This window comes from Pieris rapae, chromosome 20 (assembly GCF_905147795.1).
Source record: "Pieris rapae chromosome 20, ilPieRapa1.1, whole genome shotgun sequence".
In the NCBI taxonomy this organism is placed as follows: Eukaryota; Metazoa; Arthropoda; class Insecta; order Lepidoptera; family Pieridae; genus Pieris; species Pieris rapae.
The window spans coordinates 3,399,094-3,419,775 of NC_059528.1; the positions used below are offsets into that span (position 1 = coordinate 3,399,094).

General features: G+C 32.2%; 2 protein-coding genes across 4 annotated transcripts; one reads left to right on the top strand and one right to left on the bottom strand.

Annotated features, from left to right (window-relative positions):
• The first annotated feature begins 7,438 nt into the window (after positions 1–7,438).
• Positions 7,439–16,450, top strand: LOC110996027. Of its 3 annotated transcripts, none has more exons than XM_022263510.2 (6): positions 7,439–7,778; positions 7,868–8,031; positions 8,161–8,616; positions 8,699–8,755; positions 12,307–12,428; positions 14,451–16,450. In XM_022263510.2, exons 2-6 carry the CDS (start codon positions 7,953–7,955, stop codon positions 14,712–14,714), a joined length of 978 nt encoding a protein of 325 aa, XP_022119202.2. In that variant the 5' UTR covers positions 7,439–7,778; positions 7,868–7,952; the 3' UTR covers positions 14,715–16,450. The 3 variants fall into 3 exon arrangements, with proteins under 3 accessions (XP_022119202.2, XP_022119203.2, XP_022119201.2); XM_022263511.2 differs by having other exon boundaries at positions 7,440–7,778; positions 7,868–8,004; XM_022263509.2 differs by having other exon boundaries at positions 7,441–7,778; positions 7,868–8,079.
• Positions 16,451–17,222: 772 nt separating this feature from the next.
• On the bottom strand, positions 17,223–20,045 carry LOC110996015 (28S ribosomal protein S31, mitochondrial). The gene is made up of 6 exons (XM_022263494.2): positions 19,899–20,045; positions 19,572–19,828; positions 19,280–19,403; positions 19,021–19,191; positions 18,109–18,329; positions 17,223–17,508 (listed from the first exon to the last, which is right to left on the bottom strand). Exons 1-6 carry the CDS (start codon positions 19,910–19,912, stop codon positions 17,252–17,254), a joined length of 1,044 nt encoding a protein of 347 aa, XP_022119186.2. The 5' UTR covers positions 19,913–20,045; the 3' UTR covers positions 17,223–17,251.
• Between the last annotated feature and the right edge of the window lie 637 nt (positions 20,046–20,682).

The window sequence follows — 20,682 nt, forward strand, 5'->3', positions numbered from 1 at the left end:
GTAATTTAGAATAAGTTAAATAAATGTTGCGTAACAATATCCAAACAAAGCTATCTTTACCGAAGTGAGAATATTTACCGTTGTTTTGTCAAATAATTAATAAAAGCGCTTTCCCTCTTAAGACTATGTCAGTAACGGTTTGACATACATAAGGATAACAGTTTTTAAACTGGCTTATACCCATTGTTAATTATTTACTCCTTACTAATGGAAAAAAACTCATTCTTACTTTAAATAGGGTCATCTGCACAACTCTTTTATATGACATATTTCTTGTAATAATTATTTTACGATTTACTTTTCACCTAATAAACAATGTATGTTCTAAAAAGAGAATTATGTTGTCTCAATGAACTCTCATCTCATTCCCTTATGAAGCTAAAAGTGACAGATGTCAAATGTGATCTATTAAATTGACACAACTGTAACAATACAGCCACAGACAAAAAATGCATTATAAAAACAAATAAGCGCGGGTATCAATTATAGACTATGTTTAAGTATGCACAATATGAAGAGAGAATTGTGTTGGCGTAACAGCCTGAGTGTCCGATTCTCATCCTTGAGATCAAACACCGACTGGACCACAGACTTTGTGTAAGTAAGTTAGTCAGTAAAAAGCAATATTATGAATTTGAAATAATAAACATGTTATTTAAGCTACTTTAAAATTAAGTTTAAGGATGTGGTTAATCTTCACGTTTTCAGTGTAACGTCATATTGAACGTAATTAAGTTTGCCTTATTTATTACATAAATTTGTATTTGGTTATTCACGAAGGTACTCTTTGGTGTGCTTTAGGAACAAGTGCTCATATCTGCTTCTGTCGGTTACATATAATATTACGAAGGGACAAAATTTGACTAATGGCGAAATAATTTCATTGTACAATAAAGTTTAACAAATTACAATGTTAAATCAATTTTAATGAAACTTTTATATGTGCTTAGTTTGGGTTTTATAATTGCTTTTTTAATAATATAAGCTTTAATAAAGAAGCTATAATACTTTCGAGAACTAATTTTGAAAGAATTTTGTTTTAAATTTGTATCCGAATTTTGCCATCAATAAGCAGTGGTGGTTCAAGTTGAGGTTGTAAAGCCAGCAGTCGTTCTTTTTTTTCTTTCTAGTCCCAACACAATCATTCAACTGATTATGTCACGTGACAGGCTAAAGGCTAATAACGAATATCCTTGCTAAAACAATAAAGACCACAAAGTTTACAAAAGGCACGCTTGTCCAAGAGAGGCAACCAGCTAAAGTTTTCTCAAACAATTATAAAAGTTAGTAAGTTACATACACTGCTACTTAGCTCGAACAAAAACAAGTGCTTCAACAAGTGGCGTACCTGACGAAGCCTGCGTTTCCGACATTCCATAGGTTCATTAAACTTTTTCTATATCAGGCTATGTGCATTATTGGCATAAAAACGTGTCTTATTAATGCAACTACGCTATATAGTTAGAGTTAGACACTTTAAACCAGTTGTAAGGCAAAAATATATATATTGAAGTATATCCGAACTAAATCTTAGGGTCTTTAATAAAAGAGCGTACTAATTCTTGAAAGGTCGGCAACGCGCTTGCGAGCCTTCAGGTTTTTATTTATTTACTCATTGAGTGTGTCCAAGGGCTCACTTAACACCACATGAGCCTCCTGGGCGTTTGTTTTATTGATATATTTAATTTAGTTATATATCTTAATATATATAAATCTACTGTCACAATAATTGTCCGCGATGGACTCTTAAACTACTTAACCGATTTTAAATTAAATTGGCACACCGTGAGCAGTCTGGTCCATCTCAAATACATATTTGTTTATTATTTGATACAATTCTAAGAGATGGCGCTGTTTTAAAAGTAGCAACGTTTCACATAAGCTATTTACCTTTCACATAAGTTCTCCTACCGTTTCCCTTGAATAGTTTACTACTATGTAATATAACATAAACCTTAGCCACAGCAACGCTTGGTGAGTCTGCTAGTATCTATATATAGCTTTATAGACACTATCTATTTATATTAATGTATTCTCTAATAATAAACCGCTCCTTTAGTCAGTAGTTAAGATGATGGAAAATTGTGGGGGGCTTGTGAGGTGTGTGTGAGGTGCGTGTGAGGGCTAATTAAAAGGATTCTATTAATGATTGAACTATTTCTTTATTTCTTTATCAATTTGTTGATTTTTTAATTTTTGTTCCTTTCATATAAATTATCACGCAACGCTTAGAGCACGTACGCCAATTTTTTGTAATATTCATCATTTCAACAATCGTATTGGATCGTATTGCATAATATAACGCTACGAATCTACTGAGGAATGCCATGATGAAGCTTTCCCCGAACAACCTGCGTGAAGCCACGCACATCGTTTCAGGAAATCAATATCGCACTTGATTAATTATTTTTGAACATATTTTTAACTATTAATGTAGGATTTTATTTAAGCGTGCTATTCTAACCTCGACCGTTTAACCCCGGTGCAACAACTGATTCTCTAATGTATAATATAATGAATACAAATAAATAAAAATGTATTTTTTCATTATAACAATGTTTAATTAATATATTTTGAATACCAAAACAAATTAAACTGAAAAAGATTGTTTTGTTTCCGTTACGTATTTAATAAAATCTGAACATGTGTACGAATCATAGTTTATTTAGACATGCCCCGAATCTATGCTTCATCATTGTGTTACAGTGTCACTCGAACGACCTCGATCTGACCATAACGGTAAAGTGGGCCAGAAAGACGAGCTTACATTTCGCGCGCGGAAGTCACCTACTTAGAGGTTTTTCAAGAAATTCAATGATTCCCTTATGAAAGGTGCTAATGAATGAGATAAATGCGGAATATGTTGCGTGTTTCTTGGATTGCGTTATTTTAGGATACGTATTTATGCCCATCGTATGGACATTTAAAAGGCCGGGTGTTGACCTGTGCTGTGAAGACATGTACTAACGAATCCGGATGATCTAACCACGATAGCTAACAACAAATTAAAAGCCGGCCAATAATAACAATAATAAGCGTAAAAAACCGCCTTCACCGGGGTAGGCGAGGATCTTTACTGCGTACTTCGCGTACTCTAGTGAGCTTCCGTCCTAGCTTTCTGGCGATTGACAACCCCGCGATGGCCGAAGTCGAGGTTCGAGTCTCACAGGAGGCGCCTTTGTGCGAGTCGCGGGAAAAACGCCCATTCAGGCCGAGCTAAGCTCGCCAAAACAGCCCGAGCTGAGCTGTAAAGGCCCTTAAGGCCACAGCGAGATCTCATTTCGAGAAAAAAAGTGCTGTGAAGATCTTTTTATGAACCCATTTTTCTATATAGTCATGTCTTTTGTACTGGACATACACTAACGATTTTCATTCTGGTTTGCGTACGACTACTCAGGCTTCCAATTCATCAGATCAGGCTTCAAAAACGCATTAAACAGAAGATTAACATTATTTTGTTATCCCATATAAAACAGGATTCAAATTTTTTATACTTATTATGTTCTTATAATTGGATAATTATTCAATAAAGGATCGTAATTTTATTGTATAATTATACAATAAAGGATTAAGAATCCGGCAACGCACTCGCGAGCTGTTCGGCTGGCAACCCTCTGGCTTTGAGAGTGTCCATGGGCGTTGGTATCACTTAACATCAGGTGAGCCATCTGCCCCTGTTTCTAAAAAAAGGCAGGGTCGTCTGGAATTGCCCTCAGTAGTCGGCCTATTTACATCCTTTATTTATGTAACTGTTTGTGATTGAAGTGTTTATTATATACTTACCAAGATCGGCCCATGTTCTATGAATATTATATCAACCTACTCACTATATTATTTCAGGTAGTTGCAGTGAGCTCATAATAAAATATGTCCAATGAGTCAGACTTAAAATTCACATAGATTTTAACAATGAAGATTATGATTTTTATCATTCCACATCAATGCTTGCTTTGCAGTTTTTCAACATTCATGAATCAGTGCTGTAGGGTTGGCAAAAGAAAATGATTCGAAATGTAAAATTATCACTTTGTATGAACAATTATTATATTTCACAATCAATACACGTACCCTTGTCTTCTTTACATATTAGTCCGTAGGTTTTTTCAAATCAACACCGATAAAAGGATTGCCTGTTAACACGCTCGTTTAAGATTTAAAAACTGGCACTTAATTTAAATTTAATTTATTTTTTCTAACGTTCATAAGCGTATATAAATTTAACTAAATAGTAAAAGCGAACTACTGAAAGTATTGCTCTTTGTATTAATAATATACTTAAGATATATATCGCTACTGTTTTGCAAATAATATTGTTTTTGATAGCCCTAATCATAATGATTCACAAATATGCCTGCTCCAATTTCTTTACCATAATTCAGTGGTCATAGTTCGAGACATTCATTAATTATTCCAAGTATTAAATAATGCAATTATGACTTCATGCAATAAAAAATAATCGCACCCGTCATGTGTTACCGCAACTTCCATATGAAACTATAACATAGATTAACAGTCAAAATCTGAAACTACACCGATGTCTCTTTGAAGGGACTACTCATATTTGGTCGTAAAAACCGATAGTCGTAACAGATGACGTTATTAAGAACCTAATACACTCAGCCGGGACCATTGATTTTGGTCAATATCACCGGTAACCGATGTTGCCGTTGACGATTTTGATTGTATGTGTATTACAAAGAGGTACTGAAGATATAGGGGTTAACCACTGATCATTAGTAGAACATGGAGTTATGGATTAACCCAAAAAATAATATATTTCTGTGGTAGTCGGAAAATATTCGGTCGAACAAAACTTCTCTTACGAATTTTGCCAAAGGATGATATTGAGTTCAGAAGAAACGTAAAACTTGATAATGCCTACAATATTTATATGTAGCGGGCGTGAAATGAGCCCAAGCAGTTGGCCTTTATATAAAGAGATACCTTACCAATACCGCGAGCCTACGAGCTTTCTACTTATTTGCTTATATTTATGATAATTATTTAATATTTCTTTATGTAATATCATGCTTAAACTACTCATTTTTTCATAAATAATAATACCAACAATTTCTCTGCGATCGTAGGTGAAAACTTATTTCCCTATTCATAGAAGTATTTCAGCAGCTAAACGATTTTCTCATTATCACTCCCGTGTTACTTCGCAAATAAATGAACGAGACAAAACATTCTAGACTATACATAATAATTCTATAATACATATTTTGTAGATACACTTTAACTAATAATTTAACAGGCGGAACTTGCACATGTATAGGAGCTATTAATAACACCCTTACTGCATGACAACTGAGATTTCTCCATCTGATTCCCGTATTACATCTGGACCATCTAAGCATTCCACATTGGTCCGCAAATAAAACGGTTATATTTGTACACTGTCCTTAAAGAACTATTTACAATGCTACTGTTAAAAAATTCTTGTCTATGCTCTAATTTGAATTTGACTGATGCCGCTTTGGTCACTAATTCGTGGGTCAGGTGGCTTGAGACAAAAAAAAATTGTGAATTTTTCTCAAGCCCCAGGTGGTCGGAAGCTTAGATCAATAAGTGATTAACTATGTCCTGGCGATTCCACAGGAAAATATTACCATTGTTTAATTTAAAGAACAACTCACTTTAAAAGTAAAATACACAATAATAAAAGGCGTTTAACCATAATTACTTAAAGCAGTTAACATGATTTATATGTAAAATTTACCTACATCATATCGGTCATCATACAATATCTTGATGAGAGGTGTTATATCTACAGTTGTGTACTCTTATTCTTATGATCTTAAATACACTCGCAATTAAAGCACTCTTTCGTGTCTTTCTGCCAAATGTTTGTTTACGCTGTGGTGAAAGTTATAGACGACTAATTCAGTTAAAACGTTGCAATTTTTTATCAATTAGGGCATTTTGTATAAAACTCATTAAAAATGATTATAAAATAGTGAGCGCATGTCACTTTTTATAATCATTTTGACATTTTAAAATTTCATTTTTATTTTTTCATTAGTTTACTAAAAGTTATGTGAATAGTGAGGTACGGACATATTACATTTGACAAGACTATACACCTAATTTTCAGAACATAACAGTATTTTAATTCAAGTCATTAATTATGTAATTATATTAGTAATTATTGAAATTATGCAACAACGGCGATGCGCTTTATCACACGAATGGTCATCCTTTATCTAGTCACGTGCTACTGAATAAAATTGTTATAATAAATAGATTATAATATAAAATCAATAATACATGATTTATCTAACATAAAATATTACATCATAACTTAGTTTTATTTTAGGTTTTTGTTTAGGTTACACACAGGTTAGGGTAGGTACACTATATGTGCCGTTTGAGTCCATGGGTTCGAAACCACCAAAATAATAGTTGTCTTTTATAAGTGTGCACACCTTACCTTAAAATAATGAATATTAAAACAGACGCAGAAAAATGTCTGCTCAAAGACCGGAGAGAGGCAGGCAGGCAGGAAGTCTGCAAACTTCAACCATTCTTTCGTTAATTCAATTATTTGCTAAAAAACAAAAACTTAATTTAAAATTAGAGCTCGTGTTCTAATTTAAAAATCTGTTTATTCTGTATTTCATATTTATTATTGATAAATAGATATAGAGATAGTATACGAGAAATGAGATTTTGTGGATTAACAGGTTGATGTGGACAATGCCTTACCGAGCGAGTTCTTGATGCAGCTGGCGTGCATACCATAAAAGCGCAGACCATAATTTTTAATACCTGGATTTAAATTAAATCATTTATCCTACGCTCATAAGCCGAAAACCTTGTCTATGATAATGTTACTACGCTTACTTACGATACGGGTAAGTACCTATTTAGGGACTAATAACATGAAGGTATGCTTATTTAATTGTATTGTTCCTGGCTACCTGAGATAAGAGTCGAGTTTTAAGAATTTTACGCAGGTAATTAATGCCTACCTTAAGTTCACAAGAATAGAAACAATCACTGTTATATGCTATTTACTAATTTAACACTAATAGTTGGAAATTAAGTACAAGTTAACGAATAATATAATAATTAAATTTGTTCCCAGTACTTAATTATGGGTATAACAAAAATATTTTATTATTTTGGGGAATTTTAATACTTGTTTATTCATTGTAACTAATTTTTTGCAATACAAACAACGGACGATGAAACGAGGTATTTATCTAGTTTTTTTACTATAAAAGTTGTTATTCTTTTAATGCCATTTTAAAGTTGTACATATTTTTAGAGCAAACCATACGAATTCAACTTCAATATATGTATATACAGACTAATGTTTCGATTGTCGTTTACCTATATAACATCGAGCTTTAAATATTTGCTGAGTCTATGATTTTTCAATAGTATTTAAGTGGTAGAATCGATTGAAAATCATACTGCTTCTGACTGTTATCGTGACAAGTATTGAAGATTCATTGAACAGTTCAGAAAATTTTCGTGTTGCGGCGCGGTCCACATTCCGGAGTTCGCTAATCGCAGTGGTCGCGTTCGGCGTTCAACACGCGCTCAGTTTGAATTTGGCGCGCGTCGACAATAGCGGTCAAACCGCCCGCGCGCTCCAATGCCAGCGAGCTGTAAAACGGACGAATCCAAAGTTTTACCCGTGTTATTTACTTTTTTGTTTGTTTTCGTGCTAAGGACTGACTAGTTTTAGTGATATAGTAAGAAACTGCAAATGTAGGACTGAATTAGTGAACTGTTTTATTTTATCTTCGACGCGCTTATTATCTCTGGTATGTAATTGTGTTATTTTTTATTATCAACTCCCGGTTATCGGTGATGTCCGTGCAAACTTTTAATAAGCTCTACTTCCTTTGTTTAGGAACGGCGACGCCTACACGAATGATTGTATGAAACAATAATATGTGCGTACTATCATAGTACTACTATTTATTACAATAAACATAATGGACGGCGAAAGAAAAATTAACTGTGAAGGTGTCCCACTAAACTCGGCAGGTGCGGCGAATATTTTTTTGAACACGGGTAAAAATCCGAAAGTAAAAGAGGGGACTGTCATTCATCTGAATACAGGTGATGTTCAGTTCCTTTTGAATAATTTAAGGTAGACAATGATATACTTTAGACTCATAATTTGTATTTTTTTCCTTTTAGAAAAACCCTCAGACGTTGGCGTGCATATTAATACGACACTGTCTATAGCGTCTTCCAAGAAAATTAAGCTTTTATTTATATTTAACTTTTTACTTAGTATAATATGTGTCATAATCAGCTGTTCCATTGCATTTTATTATTGGAATGAGATGATATCCATGAAGAAGCAACTTGATGTGCTCAAGGATCAGTTTTTGATACAAAATGTAAGAGACGGTATATTAAATCAGAATAAGGCTGTACAAAGTCCATTGGTATCACAATTACGGCCACACATGCGAGGCTTCGAAGCCAGAGAACCTAGAATGGAAGCACCTTCATTAAAAGACCAATTATCACCAAATGCCAGAAGATATTATGTAGAAAACCTCGGGGATGACATGGTCCTTTTAGATTCAAGTAAAAAAGATGCTAGTCATGATAAAAGTCCTTATGATCTCTCAGTTTTCCAAAAAGGTACTGTTATTTTTCATTTGTACCAAATTGTTTTGTTGTTTTAAATGTTATTTTAAAGTAATTAAATGTTATTTAATTTCAGAGACTCTAGTCGTTCAATTTAATGGTAATGCACCAGAGATAAACCTGGGGGTACAAGGTAAATATCACACATGTATATTAAGTATATAATTTAACTTAAAAAATAAATCATGTATACTTAACAATCATATGAAATATATATTAAATTAAACCATATAAAGCTAAACCAGCTGATACAACAAAGAAAATTGTAATCTCAGAAATATGCAATTAAAATGATAATTTATTTACATACCACAGGATGTGTAAGCACACTGCATGATATTAAGACAAGTTCTATTTGATATCTCAACAAATATAACTTCTATGTGTTTATGAATAAGAGCAATAATTCAAAAGCCAATCTACATCCCTTATAATTAATTCTTGATTAAGACTTAATTAAAAGGCTAGACATTGTTTTAAAATCCTCTTATTTAAGTAGCTATTTAATTGTAACTTACTCTGAAGACTAACACTCTAAATAAAAACTAATTGCACTGTTTTAACTAAAGTATTCCATTGAGAAAGAGATGATTAAGAGTGTAACGTTGAATCTCTGTCATGACAATAGACCTTAATTAAATATTGAGTCCATATCACTTCTGTCTTGTGACAAAGAAATCTGAACAATTACTATATTGTAATTTTTAATAAACCTGTTGATTCATAAGAAGTATATAAATTGATATTGTCTTTATTATTACTAAGCAAGCGAAGCAAATTCTTATAAAATTATAAGTTTAATTGTTCTATACTTAAGAAGCAATTAACAATCTCAATATCAAACACTTACCTACATTCAAAGTACTGATATATACAATAAAACTTACATATAGCGTATTGCTATCTAGACTTATATTTAATATTCTTATATGAAACGTCCTCTTTGAAAACGTTTTGTATGCAATCCGCTCAGTCGCTTGGTCATATCATACGTAGACGTAAGAGGGCACGCGTTCGATTCCCGTGGAATAATTGGGTTGGTGCAAAGGCCTTAACGGTATATGAAGCTATTATGGTTAAATACGTAGATATTTTCTTTATGAATAATTGTTGATTGCGGGACTTAAAGACATTGTTCTGTTTATCCGAAAATTACAAGAGAAAAAAAAAATTATTAACTTAGAGTACAGAGAAAATTTATGGACAAACTTGTTTTTAAATAATACTGCATTTTTCTTTTAATTAAATCATTATGATGACTAATTGTATATATCTATCGTTCACAATGATTAATCACAAATCAATGTTGACCTGACCGCAAGCTGACGTCTTCAGAGAAATTTTTGTGGACAAGAACTAATCCTATTTTTGGTCTCAAAATTTGAACTTTTTATATAAAACCTTCTTTATATTTTTTGTATAAAAATAAAGTGCCAGTGTGCCATCCAATGCTCTAGAGATATATACATTCAATACTTGCTGTTAAGTTTCATCATCGGACGTCGAGGCGGAATATGAAATTCCAAGACGTCCGTCGTTCCACAACTCATTCCGTTCCAACTGTGCGTTTTTTTTTAAAGTCTTGCCGCGCTCCGCTATTACGTGGAACCAGCTTAACACTGCATTTCCGAACCGATTGGACTTAGGGTCTTTCAAGAAAAGAGCGTACCAATTAAAGGCCAGCGTCGCACTCGCAAGCCCTCAGATGATCCTCCTGCGCGTTTCCCCAAAGTTATAACATAATTGAAACTGAAAATAAGTTTTTAATACACAAAATATAAAACTATCGTAAAAATCGCGCTAAGGTACAAAGAGAAAGCGTTCGACTTCTTTTTTGAGTCATTTGTGATTCATGCCCTCATTTTAAAAACTTTAATTATCTCTCTTGAATTCTTAAAACATTGATTTCCGGGTTTGATTCTTATCCCTCAATTAAATTTTTGTTAGTGTCGCGTCCCAGCTTCCTCTGAAAGTAGAGTTGTCAGTACATAGTGATATAGGCACGCGCCGGGCCTGATATGTGTACATATAACCTGAATCTCTATTGATGTTTTGTCTATTGATGGAAACGGCCGTTCTATACTATGTAGAGTTGGTGCAAATGTTTACATGCATAAGAAATTCATATAGAATACATGGTTTGATTTATTATGTCGGTTTTAAAAGATCATTATATTAAAATTAATGATTATGTTCTGCTAAACATCCTTATTCCTTACAAAAACCACTGGTGGATGAGTTATGTTCATTTCACGCGATCTTATTTACGTACTAATGATTAAATTTTAATATTCAAGAACGCGTTATAGAAGTTTTATTTAAATCATTTATTAATTACGAGCGAAAGCACATTAAAATTAATGTTCATTCGTAATAAATTAGTGTGTGAAAGTGTTAAACGGGTTCACGCAGAAGTAAATTGACATAGGACGGGAGTGTAATATTACACTTTTAAGTCTATATCAGCTGAAATAATCCTTATTGCGCATACGCACACTTGACGTAGAATATGTTTATTACCTTATAAAACAATTATTATGAATCATAAACGTGGCTTCGTAATTATTTATTATGTCAACAAGTTCATAAGCTTAGAAATCCTCCAAAATTTGGTTAAAACAAAAATAGACGCGCAATACTTTTTTATGATTAATTATGCGATATCTATAATTAGATTAACTTTGTTTGTCATATTAAAAACGTATTTACGTACGCGACAATCAGGACATTGGCACATCGTAATTAAACCTTATCTACTATTTCCTCGTGGATGCTTCCAATATCAGAAGATACATTGTAAGGGATAAAAACTAACCGATTCACTGAACTCCCAAAACCAATTTGCATACTTTTTTCTCCTGTAGGGTGACCCTGAATACATGTGCGGCAGACTCAAGGCCGTTACCAGAAATTATAGTCTATAGTTATAATATCTGCTTAGGACTCGAAACTGGAAGAGTTCTCAGAAATTTTGACGTACGAATCTATTAATACAACTAATTTTAAAATGTTTTTATGTTATTGATAGGGAAATTTTCGTTCAATATATTAATTGTCTCGTGTATTACGAGATAATATACTAGTGGTACGCACGGCCAGATCGAAGAATTTTTGAAAAATTGTTTTTGAATTAAGATTTAACAAATTAGTATTTTTTTAATAAAACCGGTTCGGAAGCGTGTCCTCAAATAATAATTTTGTTTAATAATCTGGATTGCGCTCCGTACCGTTTCTTATCTCTGTGATATAGTATTCTTCCTATTCCTATACAGTTTGCCCACACTTGTACTCATAGGAGAACTGAAAATAGAAATCAATTTTAGCCGAGTTAAATAAAAAACAAGATGTCTGGTATATGTACTGTCTCTCTTAAGGGAGATAAATAGTACTTTATACTTTGGCTTATTTTAACTCATTTATATAATATCAAATCCAGAGGCATATAATATGTATACGATGGGAATATTGTTTTGTCTTGACGTAAATAGTATGAATTGAACTATATGTCTTAAATTGCTTACTTGAAATTACTCCTTACACTGATTTACCGCACTGGATAATTCGATTCCCGGTTCAACAATGCTTTTTGTTCATCGACTGGCAAAACAAAGCATTCGGTATTCAAAACCGTGATTCAAATCCTGGAAAATTGTTCGATTTATTAATGTAATTCTCCATTTCCAGCAATCATAGGACCATGGGTGCGCGATACGGACATTTCGTCAAAGGGCAGCGAGGATAAAATAGAACTTAAGGCGGACTATTTCAATATTAAGGAGTCCGGACTGTATTTAGTGTATGCACAAGTGAGTAACAAAAATAGAATTTCGCGTTCGGAATGCGCTAACATTGCATCTATTTATTTGATATGACTGCTTCGTGTATACTGTATTATATCGCAATTGTATTGTCTTTTCAACACTTTTGTCTTTTATTTTATAATAAATAAATAGATCAGGGGCGCTACAACCGGAAAAAAGAGTGGCGGAAAGTTTCTTGCCAGTTGTTCTTACCCGCTCTACGACCTTGACTTGCGAACTGGTTGTAAATGTAAATTTACAATTAATTTAATATTTTGTTTTTTTTTTTGACGTTCATAAGTATACATGTTTACCTATATGAATAAAGATATTTTTGAGTTTGAGTTTGAACCATTTTCTGTTGGCGCAGACTTTTTATACTGTTTTATGATAATTTGTCAATAATAGGAAAGTAAGTGATCAGCCTCCTGTGTGCCTGACAAGCCAAGCCGATTTTCCTACTATGCTTTCCTTCACCGTTCGAACGAATGTTAGATACGCCTATAGCCAGAAATTCCATTCATGCACAGCTGCAAATCGAACCTACGATCTCAGGCATGAGAGTCGAACACTGGCCACTAGGCCAACTACTACCACTATAATAATTTAGTTATTATATTAAGCTTTTGCGATATATAAAACCCCGTTTCTCTGTTGAGTATAGCAGACTATGGCGTTTGTTTTTCAGTCTCAAGGCAGGATGTCTTACAACCAGAATCTATTATTAATTCACCATTATATCGTATAGTCTGTGAGGTCGCACCCAAAGACTTAACTATGTTATTTGTTAATTAAGCCTTTATTAAGAACTGGCAGTAAATGTAAAATTAGATTCATTTAATATTTCTTTTTTTTTTGAGGTTCATAAGTGTACATTATGTTACCTATATGAATAAATAAATTTCGACTTTATTTAACCGTAATGTTATTACTTCGGCTTTTAATTATATAGGAACGCGATACTATCGATTGCATGTTTTATGAACTATTGTTTAATATTATAATTTTTCTTTTTGTATAATTTTCGTGATAACATCGGCATGTTAACTAAAAAATCGTGTATAATCTGATTATCTACTTTTGAAATGATATGAAATTAATAAATGTCCAATGAAACGCAAAACTATGTCTGCTATGCCGAATCAAGTGTATATAGGACTTTACACATACAAGACGTAACATTTTTTACGTTAACAATAATTGCTAGCTTCGATAGCTTCTAAATATTTATTAAATCAATTAGATAGTTTATTACATGTAAAATACACCGACAATGGAAATTATTGAACTCGTGCACTCATTTATTTGCTAGACTGTTTACAAATAAGGCCACTTGTTGTTTACGTTGATAATACTATCAATAGACACGAGATAGTAATCGTATATCTATTTATACAAGTACTGCGTTATAATTCTAATCTATAGACGTGAACTAATTTTATTGATTAGCTCATGTATGGAACATATTTTTTGCGTCATTTTCAGATGTTTTAAGGATCCGTTTTCTTACTTATAAAAGGCCGATTAGTGCAGTAATTTAGATGTATATGTTCAAATATATATATTGCACCAATGCAAGCACAATGTAAAAGTATATTAACGCCTGAAAACAGACTAACCTTTTTGATTCATAAGAATTGTAACCTAAGTACTACTGTATAGTGGTCGATTCAAATTCAAAAATCATTTATTCATGTAGTTAACATAATGTACACTTATGAACGTCAATAAAGAAATATACATTATGCTTCTAATTTTATATTTACTGCCAGTTCTCAAGTCAAGCGAGAAGAACTGGCAATAAACTCTCCGCCACTCTTTATTTCTTTATACCGCCGATGCGAAGACAAATTTTCGATGTAGGACAAGAGTCTCACGATTTTTTTCTTTCAAGTAATTGCGTAGGTACAAGAAACATCTACAAAGGGTTTCAACGCACTATACACTATAAACAATCCTACAATTAGTTTTGTTTGTAGGACTGGTAGCTAGTCTTAGAGTACGAATATATATATTAAACATTTTCAGGTGGTTTACTTAACGCACGCACCAAACGCATACTTCATATGGGCAAGACAGCCGACAAGCACGCCGCGTCTCATCTCAGCCTGTGCTACAGGTGACGATTCCAGTTCCAGACCACTAAATAAGTCTCAAATATCCTGCTCAGTGCAAACCGTTGCACGATTGCTCAAAGGTGACACTGTGAACATCGCCCAGAGAGAAAAGAATAGAACGTTGTTACTCCAATCGGGTTACACATACATTGGTTTCGTGAAACTCAGTTCGTAGTTTATCGTGCGCGTGGGCGTTTGATACGCTTATATTCCCTTTGTAAATTACACTGTTTTAACTAGTCCCTACAGAAATAATGCGCATGCGATGATTCTTGTTATTTTAAACTGCGAAGTGATTTTCTTAGGGAAATATTCAGAGGCGATAGATACCGCGATCTGTGACTTCCGTAACTCACAATAGGTTTTTAATGCCAAGTCTCGACGCATCTTTCCCTTATTAATAATGTAATTACTTTTAAACGTATCAAAAAACACGCCACCAATCGCCATTCAGATATCTCTTTTTATAACAGCGCCAGCTCAGTTTAGCAAGAGAAATCATGAACTAGAAACTAGAACTAGTTAAAATAGTGTTATTAAATTGAGTTTTAATGACAAAGGGAGTTGTGTATTCCATTTTCATGTGTTTTGTATCGCATTGAAAAAGGATATTTAGTTTTGTTATTGGTGCCATAAGTCTTCCATTGTTAAATTGTCCGTTATTTAGAATAATGCAAAATTGTGATTGTGTATGCAAAACACTGCCAATGTTTGGATTTTTTAAGTTGAATGGTGCTAATGTACTGAAGTGTGCCATAATATGTAAATACATCACACGTTGAAGTGAGTAATCGCTTCAATTCATCACTTGTTTAAGAAACAAGGGCTTTTCAAAATGGTAACACAGAATTTGTTGTTTTGAATTTAGAATTCGTTTGAAATATGAATTTTGGGTAAGCACAGACTATATATCAAAAGAGTAAATCTCAACGTGATCTCGAAATTATTTAAGTTTGTGGGTTTGATAAAAATCGTTTGTAGTTTTCGCGTTAATTTTTCCAAATTTTTATATTACAATAATTTAGATTGTTATATTTCTTTGTTGCTCAATTCAGCATTTGACCATTTAACTTAGTTTGTTATATAATTCAAGTGTACTTAAGTAAGTGCTATAATATAGAATTTAGGGTCAAGTCATAATTTTTAAGTGAAAAATTTTTTAAATGTAAAAATGAAAAGCTTCGAGTTAAATGAAAGAATATAAAATGTTCATTTTCAGCGTTTATAGTGGTGTTGTCTGTGGTTTACGTAATGACGTAATGACGGCCGACTGACATACTCAACGAGATATTGGGAGAGCGGTCAAAAGAGAGTAGTAACTAGTATGTAGTATGTACGCGATGGTATCGCATCTCTGCCGTATAATTAAGACAACTGTACTAGCCCATCTCATGGCCTTTTGTTTATTAAGGTTATCAAAAGTAGGGATCCGTAGCGTTCCTGGTATGGAAAACATTATACTTTCCGGAAAATAAGTTTACCTGTGCCCTAGAAGTTTTTCTACTAAAAGTACATACACAATGCATGGGTACTTTCCCCTTAAACTAAACACGATAGTTTTGCTATCCGTAATAATTCAATTAATATTAATAAATGTGAATTGATTTAATTTATATTGATTTTTTCCAAGGTGAATTATAACTATATGTTTAATCGATATATTAAGGACAATAAATAGGACTTAATAAAACATTTCTACTTAATTCATAAGTATTTTAATATACACATTGTGATATCTTTAGTTTTATATACTGTAGATTAGATTTTACAATTACTGTTACCTTTGTTAATCTAAAATATTCTAAAATCATTCACGTGCAAATGGTAGTAATAGCCAAAATATCTTCAGACTATGTACATACTGTAAATTGATTATTACGCCCGTCCACCAATAAATGTGCCTTAAAACTACATTTGTTTTATTTTCTCATAATTTGTACTCACTTCAAAATCTAGTTATAAGGTAATGTTAAACTGTTAAATAAACCTTACCAATATTTTGATAGATGTCACTAGTCACAACGAGAGATTAGGACGAGATTAGAAATTAAACTAAGCGCGAACTATATGCATATATGAATGTCAAAATACCATACATTTTTGACTAGCAGCTATTTCTTTTTATAATTTATTATTTTTGTTCATATATAAAATATGATCTCGTGTAATTATATAAATCCGATAAATGTCGTAATAAAGACTCCAGCCATATCAATGAAATTATTGTATGGAATGAAATTTGTTTTAACTAACCAAAAATTCTTACTTCTAAAAATTAAGGTAATGTAATATAAAAAAAAGTAAAGTAAAGGTAAGTAATTAAAATTACGTAACGAAAATATTACAATTTAACAAATGAAGTGAAGATGGCGCTACAATAAAAACAGCACTAACGTATTTTTTATTTTTCCGAATATATTATCGAAATAAAAAAAGAGTAAGTACTCAAGTAAGGGTATTAGTATCAGGTTGTTGATAACAGGAGTCTCTCGAAATAATAATCTACCATTGTACAACAATGTAAAAAATCGCTTGTGGCTATCAAATACTGCAATTGCCATTGAGCAGAAAAATGTCTGTGAATTCTACGAATTTGCCAACTTGGTAAACCTCCCAAGTTAAACCTGTTAAATAAATCATGCTCCAGGATTGATCGAGGACAAGTGAAATAAAACAACAAAAAAACTATCTAATAACCTATATTTACAAAAATTACACTGTAGCTTCAGTTGGTTTAATATCCCAAACACCAACTTCATTAAGCAAATCTTTCTTTGATTCGAAATACTCTTTGTACCATAAAATATGGTCCTTTTTCTCCTGTACCGTGTAGAAGGCATTCTTGGAGAGTCCCACACAAACTAACTCCATGAAGTGCCTAATGGGCCCACGTGTGGGACACCAGCCCTCTAGATGGGTGTCTAAAAATATATGTTCAGAGAAATGTACATTTTCCTCATCTTCCATACCTGTAACAAGCATTGGTTATAATAATAATTTTAACAATGTTGAGCACATAATTAACAATGAAATAAATTAATAACTGTGATTTCTTTCCGCTAGTTGGTAAGTTACATTTTGTTTCCACCTTTTGTAACTATTTCTAGCTCTGTAAAGAAAGGAACAAGGAAGGAGAGGGTACCCCAATAAAAGGTGGAATTGAAGAAATAAAAAAGAGGAAGCTAATGGAGAATGATAGACATTGTTAGTTGGAGAAAGCTGGAGGAGGCCTTTACCTGAAAGTAGCTAGGATATAGGATAAAATGTAAAAAATCTAAGCTGTATACTGTCCTTTTTTGTCATGATTGTAAATTAAATGGGCTTTATTATTATTAACCCATCTAAAATATACAATTACAGTCTATTTTAATTATTACTATGAGTTTTTATGCATAAAATTACTATTTGAAAAAATATTTTAACTGTAGCATGGCTATCACAAAGAAATGTTAGGTAAATTGTATTTTACTTTGTATTCACTTTTACTAACTGTAATCATTAATAATCCTATTTTCTCGTCAAAATATAGAGTGCTATCTTGATAGTTTAGAAGCTGGTATTTATCTTACCTTGCTCATTATTAATAGGAAACTTCCAAACTTTGCCCTGTTCAGTCCAAAGCAACATTTTCTCAAAGTAGTTAGATGGTGGCTGTGAAGTGGCAAGGGTCAACTCTCGCTGGTTCAAGTGGTCCCAAACTTCTAGCTTGGTGCCATAGTTAGTTGGTCCTTGCTTGAAGATTCCAAGTGGTTCTCCTCCAAAAACATTAATACTGATTGGCTGAGATAAACTGTTGATAAAATTTTATTAAGTAAACCTCATAAACAATAAGTGTTCTTTTATTTAGTTAGTTTTCCATGAGTTTCTCCAAAACATTGTACATTCAATTTTCAAATGATAAATTTTAAAATAATTTGAATAAAATCTTAGTTTTAAAATCATGAATTGTCAATCAATTTCTATACATATATGGCTCCTATAGTAAGATCTAATTCAATTTTATTATAAACTAGATTTATCATATTATGTTCAACTGAAATGTCCACAGGTTAACATTGAGAGATATGGAAAAATGACAATTGTAACTTGAAACATTTGTGCCACTTTCACACCCTTGCCCATTCTCAGATCTCACTGCTACAAGTTACTAATTAGTAAAGTGTCAATATTTAAAAAGTTATACTGCTCAAACATTGAACAACTTGGGTTTGTACCATGATAAAAGAAAGGTGACTTTCTCTATAACTGTTTAGAATTCTGGAGAGCAACTGCTTGATTTGATATATTGTACAAAATATAAGTACCTATATTGCCAAAAACTGTAGTGACTGATTCTGTAAGCTATATACTTTTTGTACTATATTAAACAACTTATTTTTTTTATAGTAAAATTTATTTCAATTTGAAGTAACATTCTAATTATTAAATATTGATTTACATAATAATAATTCATAAATTGATTTTTTACAGTATTAATATACCTGTTTCGCTCAGGCCTATTTTCCCTCACAGTTTGTGGCCTTTGTTCATACTGCCGAGGCCTTGATTGTGCTGCACTGGCAATGCGCCTTACTTGTTGACCTCTTGTTTCTTTTCTAACTTGATCTTCTGTTTCCTTAGATCTGTCTACTTTCATTCCAACCAGTAAATCACTGAAAAATTTTGTAAATTTTGAAAAATAGATCATTATGCCAGATACCATAAATATTAATTATTATTATTATATTTTATAACTCTTACCTAAGTGTAGTAGAGGTTTGGTTAATTTTTCCAAGTACTCGAGACAATAATTCTGCCTCAGTTTGTTTAACATCACCGCCAATCACTTCAGCTACATCAGTAGCTGCTTTTGTTAAGCTTTCTTCTGTAAATGGACATTAAGGATATGAAAAATTGATAGTTATTATAAAATATGACAGACTATCTAAGCAGTTGCATTGTGAATGAATATAATGAGCTTTTATTTATTTGGAGATATAAAACTATACTTGTTCTCATTTATATATGTATTCAGATAAATTGTACTACTAACCTATATTTTCTTTTTTAACTTCAATTGTATCACGGTTCTTCCGTTCAGGTGCGACCACAAATTTATTTTCATACTCTTCCTGAGAAATTTTAGGCTCTGCTAACATTTTCTTTAAGAGTTCCTGTATTTTTGTGGTAGACTCATTTTGCTTTTCTTGACTTTTAGGTTTTATTTCAGGTATTTTTCCGTCATTTTCGGGTGGTTTTCCAGATAACAATCGATACAAAATACGAATTTCACGTTGTTGAAATCTAAGCCTGTAAAATAAAAGGGCACATAAACAAAAATAACTTTGAAATATCTCTTTTCAGTTAGTAAAAAACATACTTAGAAAGCATCATTCTTTAAATAGTGTTGTACTGCTGTTTTGCAGATTGTATTTTAATTTTTAACTTTTACTTATCACTTTATTTTTATTAAGATAGTTGAAAAAACATACGATATAATGTATAACAATTTATAACCTATAAAAATAAATCAAGAATTCTGACATTTCCAAGAATCAAGAATATTGACCAGAATCATCAGTCAACTTCAAGTTTTACGTTTCATAAACATGCTTTATATACTGTGGTCTATAGCGACGCAGATCAATTGAATTTTGAGAACTTACAAGTCAAAGTAACAGTTGACAGTTTATGATATTAGGGATGTCCAGCTACATTCGATTTTATCATATTTCCTTTCCAGTTCTAACTTCTAAAAAGATGGTTGAAGGTTTGTTCCATCTAATTTTTATTTTTCAAAATATTTTCAAGGCCTTAGACAAAATTATTTTAAGTTAAGTTTTTTTATGAATAACGCTGAGATCGTCACTTAAAGATTTAACGATCTCAACTCATTAAACAAATGATAAAACTAGACAGCTTAGTAGTAATAAACTATAGGTATGCATTAACTACATGTTCAAGAATAAAGACTGATGGTTTGTAACTTAAAATAACATAATTTATTATAATTCATATTATTCATGACGTTTCGTACCTCGCAATCATTATTTATATATTTTTAATATTCCATATACATATTATATTCATTTGTTTAGAGCAAGCTGGTTTTGAATTGATGAATAATTAAACTAACTCAATCGTATTCGATTATCGGATCGCGG